The sequence below is a fragment of the Trachypithecus francoisi genome, unplaced genomic scaffold (assembly GCF_009764315.1).
Source record: "Trachypithecus francoisi isolate TF-2019V2 unplaced genomic scaffold, Tfra_2.0 Lachesis_group8, whole genome shotgun sequence".
In the NCBI taxonomy this organism is placed as follows: domain Eukaryota; kingdom Metazoa; phylum Chordata; class Mammalia; order Primates; family Cercopithecidae; genus Trachypithecus; species Trachypithecus francoisi.
In genome coordinates, this window is record NW_022681473.1 from 73,108,986 (window position 1) to 73,125,626 (window position 16,641).

Sequence of the window (16,641 nt, forward strand, 5' to 3'; positions counted from 1 at the left end):
CCCTAATCTGCTATTGCACATTAGAACTTCTACTTAAAATGTTTTAATTTTTAATTTTTGTGGGTACATAAGAGATGTGTATATTTATGGGGTACATGAGATATTTTGATAGAGACATACCATGCATAATAATCACATCAGGATAAATGGGGTATCCATCTCCTCAAACATTTATCCTTTGTGTTACAAACAATCCAATTGTACTCTTTAGGTATTTTAAAATATACAACAAATTATTGTAGACTGCAGTTATCCTATTGTGCTATCAAATACTACATCTTATTCATTATATCTAACTGTGTATCTATATCCATTTACCATCCCCACTTCTCCCATCCACCACTACCCTTCCCTGCCTCTGGTAACTATCATCCTATTGTCTATCACCATGAGTTCAATTGTTTTAACTTTTTTTAGCTCCCACAAATAAGTGAGAACTCGCAAAGTTTCTGTGCCCGACTTATTTCACTTAATGTAATGATCTCCAGTTCTATCCATGTTGTTCCCAGTGACAGGATCTCATTCTTCTTATGGCTGAATACACTCCATTGTGTAGACGTATCACATTTTCCTTATATATTTGTCTATTGATGGACACTCAGGTTTCTTCTAAATCTTGGCCATTATGAATAGTGCTGCAGCAAACATGGGTGTGCAGATCTCTCTTTGATACACTGATTTCCTTTCTTTGGGATATATACCTAGCAGTGGGATTGTGGACCATTCGTAGTTCTATTTTTAGTGTTTTGAGGAACCTCTAAACTGCTCTCCATGGTGGTTGTAATAATTTACAGCCCCACCAGCTGTGTACAAGGATTCCCTTTCCTCTGCATCCTCACCAGCATTTGTTATTGCCTGTCTTTTGGATATATCATTTTAACTGGGGTGAAATAATATCTTATTACAGTTTTGATTGCATTTATCTGATGATTCATGATGTTAAATACCTTTTCATATACCTGTTTGCCATTTGCATGTCTTTTGAGAAATGTCTATTCAGATCTTTTGCCCATTTTTAATCCAATTAGATTTTTCCCCAAGAATGTATATCTTCTATCTCTATCTAACCATATGTTTGTACCCCTCTTCATCTCTCACTCCCACACACACATCCTTTCCAGCCTCTGCTATCAGTCATTTTACTCTCTAACTCCATGAGATCAACTTTTTAGCTCACATATGAGTGAGACTATGTGATGTTTGTCTTTCCGTGCCTGGCTCATTTCATTTGACATAATGACCTCTAGTTTCCTCCATGTTGCACAACTAACAGGATTTCATCCATTTCTATAGCTTAATAGTATTCCATTGTGTATGAATGCCACATTTTCTTTATCCATTCATCTGTAGATGGACTCCATATCTTTCCTTTTTTTTTTCTTTGTTTCAAGTTTTAATCAAAGCTTTTATATAAGATTACCTTATTCCTGCATCTTCTCAATTGTTTCTTCCTTGTATTTGCCCTTTTCCTTTCCTACTTGACGAGATTTGGCTTTCCGTTCAAGGATCTTTTTGCGGTCTTTGTCCAGTTTTAGCCTAGTGATAACCACCTTGCTGGGGTGAATGCCTACGTGGACAGTTGTGCCATTAGCCTTTTCCCGCTGCACCCGTTCAATGTAGATAACATTTTTTTTCCTGTAAACCTGGACTACTTTGCCAATTTGCTGACCTTTATAGTGTCCTTGTACAAGCTGAACTTCATCATCCTTTCGGATGGGCATGGATCGCACGTTGTACTTCTGTCTCAGCTCTTTGGAAAGAGGGGAAGACATAATCTTCCTGCGAATGTGGGAAGGTGCATTGAAATGCCTTTTGTGATTCTTGCTTCGGTCGGAAGTCACAAAGGGATTAAACTTCATTTTGGCCGCCCCCGCTTCGGTGATGGCTGCGAAAGGGCCTTTCCTCTTGTAAATAGTGCTGCAATAAACATGTGAGTGCAGGTATCCCTTTGATGTACTGATTTATCTTCCTTTGGGTAAATACCTAGTAGTGGGATTACTGGATCGTATGGTAGCTCCATTTTTAGTGTTTTGAGAAATCTCCATACTGTTTTCCACAGTGGCTATACCAATTTGCATTCTCAAGACTAATGTGTAAGTTCTCTTTTATCTGAATCCTTTCCAGTGTCTGCTTCTTGTTTTTTTAACTAATAGCCACTTTAACTGGGGTAAGATATCTCATTGTAGTTTTGATTTGCATTTACCTGATGATTACTAATGATAATCATTTTTAAATATACCTATTGATCATTTGTGTGTCTACTTTTGAGAAATGTCTATTCATGTCCTTTGCTCATGTCTAAATGGGATTATTTCATTTTTTTATTGAGTTTTTTTGTATGTTTTGGATATTCCTTGCTGAATGAATAGTTTGTAAATATTTTCTCCCATTCAACAGATTGTCTCTTCAGTGTGTTGATCCTTTTGCTGTGCAGAAGCTTTGTGTTTAATGTAGTCCCATTTGTCTATTTTTGTTTTGGTTGTCTGTGCTTTTGAGGTCTTAGCCATAAATCTTTACCTAGATCAATGTCCTGAAGTGTTTTTCCTGTTTTCTTCTAGTGGTTTTATAATTTGGGGACTTATATTTCAGTCTTTAATTTCTCTTGTGTTGATTTTTGTGTATGGTAAGACACAGGAATCTAGTTTCATTCTTTTGCATACGGACATTTATTTTTCCCAGTACCATTTATTGAAGAGGATATTCTTTCCCCAATGTATGTTCTTGGTGACTTTGCTGAAAATCAAAGTAAATATGTAAATATGTAGGTTTATTTTAAGAATCTCTATTCTGTTCTACTAGTCTGTGGGTTTTATACTAATATCACACTGTTTTGGTTACTATAGCCTTATAATATATTTTGAAGTCAGGCAGTATGATACCTCTAGCTTTGTTCTTTCTCCTCTAGATTGCTTTGGCCATTTGGACTCTTTTTTGGTTCCACATGAATTTAGGATTTTTAAAAATAAGTCTCTGAAAAATGATGTTGGTATTTTGATAGGGATGGCATTGAATCTGTAGGTTGCTTTGGGCAGAATGGTCATCATTTTAACTATATTAATTCTGATCATTGGGCATGGGATTTATTCCCATTTGTTTGTGTCCTTTTCAATTTCTCTTATCAGCAATTTGTAGTTTTTCTTGTAGAGATCTTTCACCTCCTTGGTTAACTTTATTTTTAGATATGTTAATTTTTTTGTAGTTATTGTAAATGGGTTGGCCTTCTTAATTTCTTTCTCAACTAGTTCGTTATTGGTGTATAGAAATGCTGATTTTTCTATGTTGATTTCATATCCTGCAACTTTACTGAATTTATTTATCAGATCTAAAAAAGCTTTTTTTTGGTGAAATCTTTAGGTTGTTCTAAATGTAAGATCACATTATCAGCAAAGAGGGGCAATTTGACCTCGTCTTTTCCAATTTGGATACATTTTAGTTCCTTCTCTTGCCTGATTGCTCTGGCTAGGACTTCAGTAATAACTTGAATAGGAATGGTGAAAGTGGGCGTCTTTATCTTTTTCCAGTTCTTAGAGGCTTTTAGCTTTTCCCTGTTCGGTATGATGTTAGCTGAGATTTTGTTGTGTATAGCCTTTATTATGTTGAGGTACATTCCTTCTATGCCTAGTTTGTTAAGAGTTTTTTTTAAGAATGAAGGGATTTTGAATTTTATCAAATGCTTTTTCTGCATCTATTGAGATGATCATATGGTTTTTGTCCTTCACTCTGTTGATGTGATATATTATGTTTATTGATTTGCATATTTTAAATCATCCCTGCATCCCTGGGATAAATCCCTCTTGATTGCTCTATATTATTTTTTGATGTGCTGTTGAATTCAGTTTGGTAGTATTTTGAGGATATTTACAACTATATTCATCAGGAAGATTGGCCTGCAGCTTTCTTTCTTTCTTGTGTCTTTGTCTGGTTTTGGTATCAGTGTAACGCTGATAGAATGAGTTAGAAAGAATTCCCTCCTTTTAAATTTTTTGGAATAGTTTGAGGAGAACAGGTGTTAGTTCTTCCTTGAAAGTGTGGTAGAATTTGGCAGTGAAGCCATCTGGTACTGGACTTTTCTTTGTTGGAGACTTTTTATTACTGCTTTATTCTCATTACTTGTTATTGGTCTATTCAGGTTTTCTGTTTCTTCCTGATTCAATATTGGTAGGTTGTGTATGCACATAATTTTTTCCATTTCCTCTCGGTTTTCCCATTTGTTAGTGTATAGTTATTCACAATAGTTTCTGATGATCTTTCGTATTTCTGTGATGTCAGTTGTAATGTCTCCTTTTTCATTTCGGATTTTGTTTATGTAGTTACTCTGTTTTTCTTGATTAGTCTAGCAAGTGGTTTATCAATTTTGTTCATCTTTTCAATTTTTCATCTCATTGATCTTTGTAGTTTTTCATTGATCATTTGTAATTTTTTAAAAGTCTCTGTTTTGTTTAGTTCTGCTCTGATCTTTACTATTTATTTCATTCTGCTAATTTTTGGTTTAGTTTGTTCTTACTTTTCTAGTTCCTTGAGGTGCACTAGATTGTTCATCTGAAATCTTTCTCTTTTTTTGATGTAAGCCCTTATTGCTATAGTATTTCCTCTTCGCACTGGTTTTGCTAGATCTTATAGGTTCTGGTATGTTATGTTTTGATATTCATTTCTTTCAAAATTTTTTTATTTACTCTTTAATTTCTTCCTTGGTCTAATTCAGGAGCATGTTGTTCAGTTTCCGTGTATGTGTACAGTTTCCAAAGTCTTCTTGTTACTGATTTCTAGCTTTGTCTGTTGTGGTCTGAGGAGGTATTTGACATGATTTTGATATTAAAATTTTGAGACTTATTTTGTATCCTATCGTATGGTCTATCCCGGAGAGTGTTTCATGTGCTGATGAGAAGAATCTACATTCTGTAGCTGTTAGATGAAATGTTCTGTATATGTTTGTTAGGTCCATTTGGTCTAAAGTGCAGTTTAAATCCAATGTTTCCTTCTTATTTTTGTTTTTTACTTTGCTTAATACAGTGTAACCAATATTTGTTAAATTTCTGTCTATAAGATCTGTTTAATGCTGAGAATGAGGTGTTAAGTCTTGAAATGTTATTGTATTGGAGTCTATTTCTCCCTTTAAATCTAGTACTATTTGCTTTATACATATGGGTGCTCCCATGCTGGGTGCATAAATAAGTCTATGTTTAAAGTTATTATATCATCTTCCTTAATTGATCCCTTTATGTGTCTCTTTGTCATGCTTTTTAAGTTAAAGTCTGTTTTACCTGATAAAAGTATAGCTACTCCCACTTGCTTTTGATCCATTTGCATGGAATGTCTTTTTCCATCCCTTTACTTTCAGTCATAAGTGTCTTTACAAGTGAGATGTTTCTTGTAACCAGTAAATCACTGGGCCATTTTTTTAAATAAAATTCATTCACCCAGTCTATATCTTTAAGTGAAAAACTTAATCCATTTACATTTAAGGTTATTATTGATCGGTGCCTTCTGGGACTCCAGAAATTCTAATATTTGGTCACATTATGGTGTCCCATATGTTATTCAGGCTTTGCTCATTCTTTTTTTTTTATCTGTGTTACTGCCAAAGACCTGTTTTCAAGTTCTGAGACATTTTCTTCTTGTTGTTCTAGTCTATTGTTGAATTTTTCAAATGTTGAAATTTTAAAAATCCAACGTTTTGAATTATTTTTCTAGGATTTTGTAAATTTCTTTTTCATTGGTATCTGTTGCTGGAGAATTATTGTGTTCCTTTGCAGGGGTCATATTTTCTTATTTTTTCATATTTCCTGTTTTTACATTGATGTCTGCACATCTGGTGTAACAGTTGCTTCTTTCAATTTTTTGAATTTACTTTTGTAGGGGAAGACTTTTTCCTGAAGACATATCTATGGTATTGTTTAGACAGGGCACTTTGGCTTTGATACTGAATGCACATAGTAGTCTAGTCTTTGCGTGAGTTCTTTGGCTGTAAATAGTGTCAGTGGTATCTGTGATTTCCTCGGTAACTTAGGGTGTGGTTATTGGTGGAGGCTGTGATGAAGTTTTGCTGAGGACTGGAACAATGAGAGGGCCAGTTTTTGGGCCCCAGTGGTGGCAGTAGTAGGCTGAGCATTCTCGTCCTTGGGCTCCTGAGAGGCATATGCTGGCCCTGGTGTCAGCAGGTCTAAGTGGGCTGATTCTTGGGCATCCGAGTGGCTTGCTCAGATGCTGCATAGGGTCAGCAGTGAGTTGGATTGAGTGGATGGGTTCCTGGGCTCATGGGCAACAGGTGTGGTGTGAGTGATGGCACTAGCAGTGGCAAGAAAACCGTCTGTGTCTCGAGTGATGTGTGCTGGTGACAGCAGTGGCTGTGATAGACTAGACAGGCCACTCTGCAGGCCTGCAAGTCATGTATGCAAGTAGGTGCCAGCTGTGGTGGTAGCAGCAGGGTGGGTGGACCCAACTTTAGGCCCCCAGCAGGAGTGCTCAGGTGCCATTGGTGATGGATTAGGTAATCCTCAGGTCCCCAGACTACGTGCTCTGGCATGAGTGGGTGGATGTAGGCAAAGCCAGGCTGGGCAGGTGGGGGACTCTCTCTGGGTACACTAAAATATGTGATGGCTCCACTATTGGAGGCCGTAGAGTGACTGCCTATGGCTTGCACCTTGGCCCAGGTGGCAGCAGCCAGCAATGGCAGTGATACAGGTGGGTAATGTCAGTGAAGCTCCAGGAATGTGGTGATGCAGGTGCTGTTGAGCCTCAGGGCAGTGTGTGGTCTGTTGGTGGTTGGGCTTTCAAAATGGCACCATGTTATACCTGTTTATGACTCAGGGTGTTTGGGGGGCCAAGCATGAGCTCCCACTCTGGAGCAGTGCCTTTGTGTGCTCCCTAGGCAGCTCTCTATATCAGTTTTAGGGCCACAAAGGTTAAGGGGTTCTCCTGTGGCTAGGATTGCAGTAGTCCACAGTGGAAATGTGAACCACCGGAGGGTCTTTCAGTTACCCTTTCCCCACACTGGGGAGTCTCTCCAGGCTTCCAGCCAGTCTCGCCTGAGCAGGCCACCTTACTTCCCTTTCTGCCTTGCTTTAGGTATTTCCTGTCATGCCTCAATTGAATTCCAGTGTTTTCTCTTGGACAATATATTTGAAGTGTGATGATCTACTCACTATTTTGGTTCTTTTTGGAGGAAGCCAAGTACAATATGCCTCTAGTCGGCTATCTTGAAGCCCCTCTTGGGCTTTGTCTTTTGAACTGAGGGTAAAAAGATGAATAAAGACAAAAACATAATCCTTTAACAAGATCACATACAAATGGTGATGACAACCATGTAAGTATATTTTAATGTCCATATGAAATGTGATCAATAGAAGTGTAAGCCAAATACTAAAGAAACTCAGAAAAAAGAGAATGTAAGTCTGTATTATAGGAAGTGTGGGTGGAAGGTGGGCATGGCCAGGGAAGAAGGAAAATTTGGAATGTGATGATGGAGGAGTGAACATTTTCCAGATGAGCAAGACATTACTAGTAGAGGGAGCAGCACTTGAATTGTCACAGGGCATTTGGAGCCTGCAAGTAGGTGTCTAGGTTTGGGGTAAATAAGATGCAGTGATGAGAGATGAAGCTGGATAAGTGATCAGGGGCTAGATCATGAAAAGCCTTGTGGGCCATGCCTTATGGAAGTTAAATTTTATTTAGTAAACAGTGGAGGGTAACTGAAGCATTTTCAGAGAGAAATCAATTTAATGGTTTTGAAATTTAACAGGAAGGTGAGAGTCGAGGCAGGAGGAACTGTTAGGAGGCTATTTTAACAATTCAGGTAAGAGACAATGGTTTTTCAGTAGGTATAGGGAAGAAAAGGAAGGAATGAAGTCTAGAAATATTTGGGAATTCGTATTTTCAGTACTTGGGTATGCAAGGTGAGGGAGGAGAAAGGATCTAGAAGAGTTTATGTTTTTTACTTGGGCATTTGTGTACACGATACTGCCATTTACTGAGATTTGGAAAATGGAAAATGGGATAGTTAATTTCATGTATCAACTTGGCTAGGCTATCATATCCAGTTGTTTGGTCAAATGCCCATCTGGATGTTGCTGTGAAGGTATTTTTTAGAGGTGATTAATATTTAAGTCAGTAGACTGTGAGTATAACAGATTACCCTCCATAATGGGAGTGGGCCTCATCTAATCAGTTGCAGGCATTAAGAGAAGACAGAGGTCCCACAAGGCAGAAGAAATTCTGCCCCCACACTGCCTTCAGACTCAAGATTATGACATCAACTCTTCCCTCAGTCTGCAGCCCACTGGCCTGTCTTGGAGGTATCAGACTTGCCAGTCCCCACAATTATGTGAGCCAATTCCTTAAAATGAATCTATGTACGCACCCTATTGGTTCTGTTTCTCTGGAGAATCTTGACTAATACAGGAGGATTTCTTTTTGTTCAGGTTTGTAGTTGACAATTGCTTTGCTAAACACAAATATACCCGAAGGACATTATGTTAAGTGAAGTAAATCAAGTGCAGAAAGATAAATGCCACATCTTCTCCTTCATGTGTGGGTGATAGGGTTTGGCCGTGTCCCCACTCAAATCTCATCTTGAAGTATAGTCTCCATGATCCCCATGTGTCAAGGAAGGGACCCAGTGTGAGGTGACTGGATCATGGGGGCAGTTTCCTCCCTGCTGTTTTCATGATAGTGAGTTCTTATGAGATCTGATGGTTTAAGTGGTTGACAGTTCCTCCTTCACACACCCTCTCTCTCTGTCCTGCTGCCTTGTGAAGAAGGTTCCTCCTTCCTCTTCCGCCATGATTGTAAGTTTCCTGAGGCCTCCCCAGCCGTGTGGGCATGTGGGTCAATTAAACTTCTTTCCCTGATAAATTACCCAGTTTCAGGAAGTTCTTTATAGCAGTGTGAAAATGGACTAATACAGTGGGACGCCCCCTCCCAAAAAAAAGGAGAAGGAGAGACACCCTGTAGAAGTAAAGAGTAGAATTCTGGTTGTCAGAGCATAAGAAATGTTGGAGAAAGAAAGATAAGTAAAGGTACCTTAATGGATACAAAAAACACAGCTAGAGAGAGTGGGATGTCCAGCTTCCAAATGGGAACCTTCGTAGCACCAGTGACAAAAAAGAGAATTAAATACAGGTGATGTTGAGAAAGGCAAGAAGACTTTTGTTGAGAAGTGTGTCCAGTGCCACACCATGGAAAAGGGAGGCTAGCACAAGACTGGGTCAAATATCCACGGTATCTTTGGGCAGAAGACAGGTCAGGATGCTGGATTCTCTTACACAGATGCCAATAAGAATAAAGGCACCACCTAGGGAGAGGATGTACTCGCTGATGGAGTATTTGGAGAATACCAAGAAATATATCCCTGGAACAAAAGTGAGCTTCAGCAGCATTAAGAAGAAAGGCAGAAAGGGTAGGCTTGATAGCTTATCTCAAAAAAGCTACTAAGGAGTAAGAATTGGCCACTGCCTTATTTATTACAAAACAGAAATGTCTCATAACTTTTTTATGTATGTTAATATTTGATTTCATAAACCAGAATTCATATCATGAATGACAGAATATTTTTTGTTGAGCAGTCCTGGTTTAACTAAGACTGACTTGTGGTTAAATGAATATGCTTGCCTTTTTAAATGTTAAAAGTAATTCTAATTCAGTAAATGCTATCATGGTTTTCCACTTCTAAAGAGAAGACTGAACTTCATTAGTAATGTTCAAATTTTCACAAAGATGGTGAATGCCATCTTAAAATCTATTGGAAATTGGTTTTATATTTAGATTTATGTAACTGGTTATATGAATATATTTAAATACTGGGGAAATTCCTTCACTATCTCAGAACCAAGCAAGATTCATCTGTGCTTTGTGTTCATTTGCCTTTTAAAGGCAAGGGCTGAAGATAAGGTAGCAATGTCTACTTTACATTTTTGGTCTTAACTATGCCAGTCCAATTAGAGCTCCCTGTATCTAAAATGGTTTCTTTTACTCATTGAAAGGCATTTTAGTGTGGTTTACGTGTAGTATTAAATAAAGAATATTTAACACTTAAAAAGTTATAGCTAGATAGGAGAAATAAGTTCTAATGTTTTGTAGCACAGTACAGGGTGACTATGGTTAACAATTTAGTGCATACTTTCAAAAAGCTGGAAGAGAGGATTTTGAATGTTCACAACACAAAGACATGATAAATGAGGTGATGAATATGCTAATTACCTTGATTTGGTCATTACACATTTATTGAAATATCACTCTGTATCTCATAAATATGTATGCTTATCTTGTGCCAATTAAAAATAAAAGAAAAAAAAAAGAAATGGTTTGCTGAAGCAAAGGCTCAGGATTTTTAAAAGAGAAAATGACGGCTTATTTTTGTTTATGCCAGGGAGTGCTATGGTTCAATATCAATGTTGTTTATTTATTCCTTTGAATTGTTGGACAATGTCCCTTCTAGGCTTCTGTTGTTGTATGTTAGAGAATGTGGGATATCTGAATGTGTAATTCTCACTAGTAATGAAATGCACCATACACTAGAACTTACTATTAGTTTAATGAAGCTAGAGTTGTTGTTGGCTGGTTTCTTTAGAATTTATATAGATGATTTGTACTTGTAAGGAAGTGCTAGAAATGCTTCTCAGAAATATGCAGCACTTGAGTTCAAGACTAGCACTTTAATTTCACCTATGGGAAGAGAAGTGTGTACTTCAGTGAGTCATAGGAGGTAGTAGGATGTATGAGATTCTCCTACAAAGCTACAATTGGAAAGGTCTGGAACAAGGAGAACTTTGCATGACTTCTTGAAGCTTGACTATTTCTTTATTCACTTCATTTCCTGAAGAGCAAAGCTTTGGCATCAAACAAATGTTGGTTCTCCACCAACTGTATTTGTGCCTTTGGGCAGGTAAATTCATTTCTCTGGGCCTTAGTTGCAATATCTGTAAAACATACCACTTGGGGTTTTTCAAAGATTCATTAAGATGTTATTTATAAAGTGCCCTGTCCAGGGCCTGGTGCAGAGTTGGCTCTCAAGTAATGGAAGCTATTTTTATTATTCTTTAAATTTATTTGTTTCCTTGTAGGCTTTCAAATTCTGGATCTCCTAGGATAGTTACATATGCGCTGTCTGTTGGAACTTGTAGAATTTCTCCTGTCCAAAGTGGAGTTGCAGATTCTCAACCCCTGAATTCTCTCAAGAATGAAGGGAACTGACAGGAAGTAGACATGATATCTTCATGAATAAATGATTCTAGGTGAGGAATAAACCTTATTTTATGAGGAACAAAAGTATACCAGGAAGCGTATCTCCCTCATTTCTCCTTTATCCAGTCAGCTGTATTCATTCTCCAAACCCAGGTCACTACCATCTTCTAAAGGTCTTTATTGTCCTCACCAGCCCTTCCCTGAATTTCAGTGCCATCCTCAGTACTCCTGAGAGACATCTCCAGGGATCAGTGTCATGTTGTATTTTATGACTGGTGGCCCTGGAGTTATTCTATAGGTGGTCCTACTTGACAATGGAAGGTAGCTTTACATGACATAAACAATCTGTTCTCATCTTTGTATTCCTGTCTAATGGGGAGCTCTTTAAATGGAAAGGAATACATTCAGTGTTTTTATCCTCTAGTGCTTAACACAGTGCCTGGAACATTGTCTATGGAAAGCATGAATGATGGATGAATGAAAGAAAATCTGCAGTGAGATACATTCAGGACTATGTAATAAATATTCTTTTTCATCATTCACTGTTCTCTATCACGTCTGCATCTCCTCCAAGTACTGCTGATGGCACTACAATCTAAATGTAAAATTTATCTCAGAGTTCTGCAAGTCCATCCCCAGGCTCTGCCCATCACAGTCAGATTCAATAAGGCAACTTTCTGTGTGCATAAGTAGGATGAGGTAGGGGGGCAGTGAGTAGAAATGTGATTAGTTTTTAATGAGGCTAATCATTCTGAATATCAAGTTGGTTTGCATTCTCATTAGCAGTTTTCATAAAGTGTTTGAAATGCTTGCTCATAAAGTCAGGATTGCAAACTTAGAGATGAATCACTTCTACCTTGGCTTCCTGTTGAGTGGAGATCATTAATTGCATCCGTTCTCATCAGAGCTCCCCACGCAACTGCAGCCTTTATTTCTAGAACACTATCTGTTGCCAGCTCCTATCTGAACCCATTCTACTTTAGTCTCATCAGGGAATATGAAGTTAAATCCAGGGCAAAGAGAAGGGAAAACCTAGAAAACCGAGTCAAGAGTCCTGTTGGACACAGTTTCAAAACCCCAACTTTGGAAAGAAGTCATTGTAGGAGATCTACAACAGCCTTCTGGTTATAAAACCTGTAACTCCTTCTCTTACCCCACTGGCTCTTACTAGCCACAAGTAGGAACCCTACCTGCAGAAGCTTTAGCAAGCATTTGTGCCAGTGTACTGCCAAAGTGCCACCCACGCTATCACCTTTAAACCTTGGGCCCCTACCCACCCAGAGAGGAGCCACCATTCAGAATGTATCTTTATGATTCCTTTACTTTTAGTTACTGATAAAATGTATGCATTCCTAAGCGGTATCATGTTAAGTTTGTTAGAATCTAAACTTAATGTAACATGTATCATGCTGAATTTTTTTTTTTTGACTTGCTTTCTTTCATTCAACCTGCTTTTGAGATTCATTCACGTTGATATATGTAACTGTAAATCATTCATTTTCTTAGCTAGTGGAATCCCAATCCCACTGTTCGGTTATACAGGCCCTCAAGTCTTTTTTTTTTTTTTTTTTTTGAGATGGAGCCTTGTTCTGTTGCCAGGCTGGAGTGCAGTGGTGCAATCTCGGCTCACTGCCAACCTCTGCCTTCCGGGTTCAAGTGATTCTCCTGCCTCAGCCTCCCAAGTAGGTGGGACTACAGGCACATGCCACCACGCCCAGCCAATTTTTGTGTTGTCAGTAGAGAAGGGATTTCACCAAGTTGGCCAGGATGGTCTCCTGACCTCATGATCTGTCTGCCTTGGCCTCCCAAAGTGCTGGGACTATAGGCGTGAGCCATGGCACCTGGCTATAGCCCTCAAGTCTTTAATCCAAATCCCTGGGGCCAGGTGTGTTTACAAATACAGACTTTTTTGCTTGTTTCCATAAAGGTAATAGGATACTTATTCCATCAATAACATGGCACTCCCAGTAGGGTCTGGAGAAGCATTTTCTGATTAAATACATAAATATTCCTCCTTAAAATACAGAAAATATTCACACTAAATGGAATAATAAAGACACTAAATAACCTCATGTTAGCTCATGTTGGGCTTTGCTGCCAAATGAGTTATAAAATCACTTTTAGCTTTCAGAGTTTAGGAACTGTGGGCCTATTTAATGATTATTTTTCTATTCTGTCTTTGATGGAGATACTTAGTTGACTTCCAGTTTTTCATTATTACAAGTAATGTTACTAAAACCATCCATATATGCCTGTCCCCCTCCAGGAGGCTCTCTGAAGGCTGGGACTGGGTCTTATTCATCTTGGTATCTTCATGGCCTAGCACCCAGCCTCAGTAAATATGTTTTGAATGAATTAATAAGTGCTTAGATACTTTTCCCTTCTTGAAAATTATAGATCTCTATTTCAACCACAAAAATTAGTCCAAAGATAGAAGCTCAATTCACCAATACCTTTAAAAAACTACCACAATAAATCACATAAACAAAATCCCCAAGCAACTCTAGTAGAAATTACCTCTATTGTTCATTAGACAGATTGCCTTCAGGTGTCTCTCTGTTATAACAGTGAGGCCTTTCAAAGGACATTCTATTACTTTTTAAGTATAATGTTAATATAAATCAGGTACTGCCAACTCCCTTCCATACTCACCTTGGCTTCAGGGGCTATTTGAAGAGTCAAATACAGACCAAGAGATGGGGAAGTGGAGAAGTAGCCTCTGAATTTCTTGGACAAAATCCTACACTCCATCAATCACAATCTCTACCTGCAGTTCAGATGGCTCAAGAGCCTTTGCTGAATGCAGTTCCATTCCCACTCAGAGGCCCAGTGAAAGAGACCAGCTACAAAAGCAAATGTCACGTGGTCTTAGCTTTAGGGATGGGCATGGCATACCCTTTCTCGTTCCTGGACACAGGCGTTTTTTTCTCTTTGCAGGATTTGTTCTTAACATTTTTGCCTAAAGGTTAAGACTATTCATCCATCTCTAAATAGGACATTGCCACCACTTTAAGGGTTTTTTTTTTTTTTAATAATTATACAAAGTCAAAAGAAAATGATAATGTCTGGGGCTATAGTGAACTGGATGTTTCAAGTTGCTGAGAAGGTTGCATCACTATGCATTCATTGGACATCATTTCATTCAACAAACACCCTGTATATTAAGGCTTTGCTGGGTGCTGAGGATGTTAAAGGCAAATGAGACAAAGTCCCTTTTATAGTTAATTTTATGCATCAACTTGTCTGGACCACAGTGCCCAGATGTTTGGTCAAACATTATTCTGGATGTTTCTCTGAGAGTGTTTTTTGATGAGACTTACATTTAAATCAGTGGACTTTCAGTAAAGTAGATTGCCTTTCATGATGTGGGTGAACGCTATCCAATAAACTGAAAGCCTGAATAGAACAAAAGACTGACCTTTCTAGCAAGAGGGAGTTCTGCCAGCAGGCATCCTTTGGATTTGAGCTGCAACTCTTTTCTGAATCTCCAGCTTTCCAGCCTCCCCAATCAGATACTGGACTCATTAGGTCTCTACAATTGTGTGAGCCAGTTCCTAAAATGAATCACTATACACACACATTTAATACACATTTTGTTGGTTCTGTTTCTCTGGAGACTCTAATACAGTTCCTGTTCTCAAGTACCTCAGTGTCTCTTAAAACAGACATGCAAACAAACCATTTTAATCCAGTGTGAAGATTGCTCTTAAGGATCATCTGTACAGGAGGAAGTGGCACAAAATAGAAATTCAGAGTGTGTCATTGGAAGAACATACTCAGAAGAGAAAGCAACAACAGACTTTCTGTATATGCACCAGTGGACAGGCTCTCCTTAGGGACAAGGACTGGAATGGGCCTCTTTCTGCACTAGAATCCAGAAAACAAGGCAAACAAACACTGAGGCAACACTCATGTCAAACCCAGATGAAACTGGCCTGCTTTAGAGAATTTGAGAGCTGGAGGGAGCTTCAAGTACAGGAGTGGGCTTCCCGTAAACATCCATGACTAGGATAGCCTTCTCTATGTGGCACTCCAGGGCTGAATCTCATTTTGAATATTTGTTAAAAAGCACCAACATTTAGTACATTTGCTCATTGTGTTGAATCCACTGGTGCTTGGAAGCAAGGGTTTATTCTTATGGCTATGATTACATAATATTAAAAAAATGGCCTTAAAGAAAGAAGCAAGAACCAGTAGTTCATTAAGATACAGAGTCAGTAGATAATTCTGCCTCATTTTCTGAAAGAAGTTTTGGAGAAAAAGCTAAAAATAGACACTGAGAATGAAATGATAGAAATGTGACTCAAAACGTCCATACCTCTAGGCTAGAGATTGATTTGGACTGAAAGAAAACACACTTAACCTAATTGTGATGCAGTAACTGTAATTAGGTTAAGGGAAATGTAGAGTGTTAACATTTCAACTACACCTAGATCTGTATCAGTTTTCCAAGTGGAGATGTTGGGTAGAGGGTGGACATTGCTTTGAGAATCTTATCCATCATAAGGATAGGTGATAAGATGGCGTGGAGGCTGGAAGGAGGATTTGTCTTAGGTTGGACCCTTTTGAGCTCCTTTCCCACCACTTGGATGCCTGTTAGCTCCCCCAAATGCTTATATTTACCTCCTGTCTGAAGGCTTTCCCTTTCTTTGTCTTGCTTGACTTTCATCTGTGGCCTACGGCAACAATCACCCATCAACTCCAGCAACACCCCTAGAAACCTGTCTCAGATCCAATGCCTGCACTCTGACAGAAGCAATTTTTAATGACATTTCAAAGTAAATCGAATGGAGCTTGTATCAGCAACATTACATTATTATACCTTGTGTAGTCATGTTTTCAGAGCCTGTGGCATATGGAAAGGCCTTTGCTTGGTAAACTACATCGAATCAAAAATGTCAAGATGTCAAGAAGAAAATTCAATTTGCCTTCAGCATTCAGTGAAAACGGCATCTATCATGCCTACAACACATGTATGGAAGTTCAAACTGCACAGAGTTTATGCTGATCTCGGAGTAACTCTGTGTATGTCCACATATGTGTGCATGTGTGCATGTGTGTGTTGGTGAGGTCAAAAATGACTCTGGTACATTACCACCAACCTCTTCTCATCAGGGCATCATGGGTTAAGATAAAGTATTGGCAATCCAGTACGAGTTTATCTATGTGAAGATTAAGACTTGATGACAGAGAGTTTTGCAACTAACTGGCTGTTTGCTCTTAAGTCAGTTAATCTCTTGGAGTGTCTAGGTCCTCATCTTTAAAGTGGGATACAGGAATTGCCTACCTCACATGGTTTTTGTGAGGATGAAAAAGATAACACTTGTGACAGTGCCTAGTCTAGCATTCAAAGATCATAATTGGGCCATTGATGCCCTCACCTTGTCTTGCACTCTTCCCCTAAGCAACCCCTTTGCTCCATCCAAGCTGGTGGGCCATGACACCTCCTACCTGCCATGCTGT

General features: G+C 38.6%; 1 protein-coding gene and 1 pseudogene across 1 annotated transcript; one reads left to right on the plus strand and one right to left on the minus strand.

Moving 5' to 3' along the window:
- Positions 1-1,369: 1,369 nt before the first annotated feature.
- LOC117080813 (60S ribosomal protein L26-like) lies at positions 1,370-1,885 on the minus strand. Its single transcript, XM_033206113.1, has one exon. It carries the CDS (start codon positions 1,857-1,859, stop codon positions 1,422-1,424), a length of 438 nt encoding a protein of 145 aa, XP_033062004.1. The 5' UTR covers positions 1,860-1,885; the 3' UTR covers positions 1,370-1,421.
- Positions 1,882-10,174, plus strand: LOC117081346 (annotated as a pseudogene).
- The last annotated feature ends 6,467 nt before the right edge of the window (positions 10,175-16,641 follow it).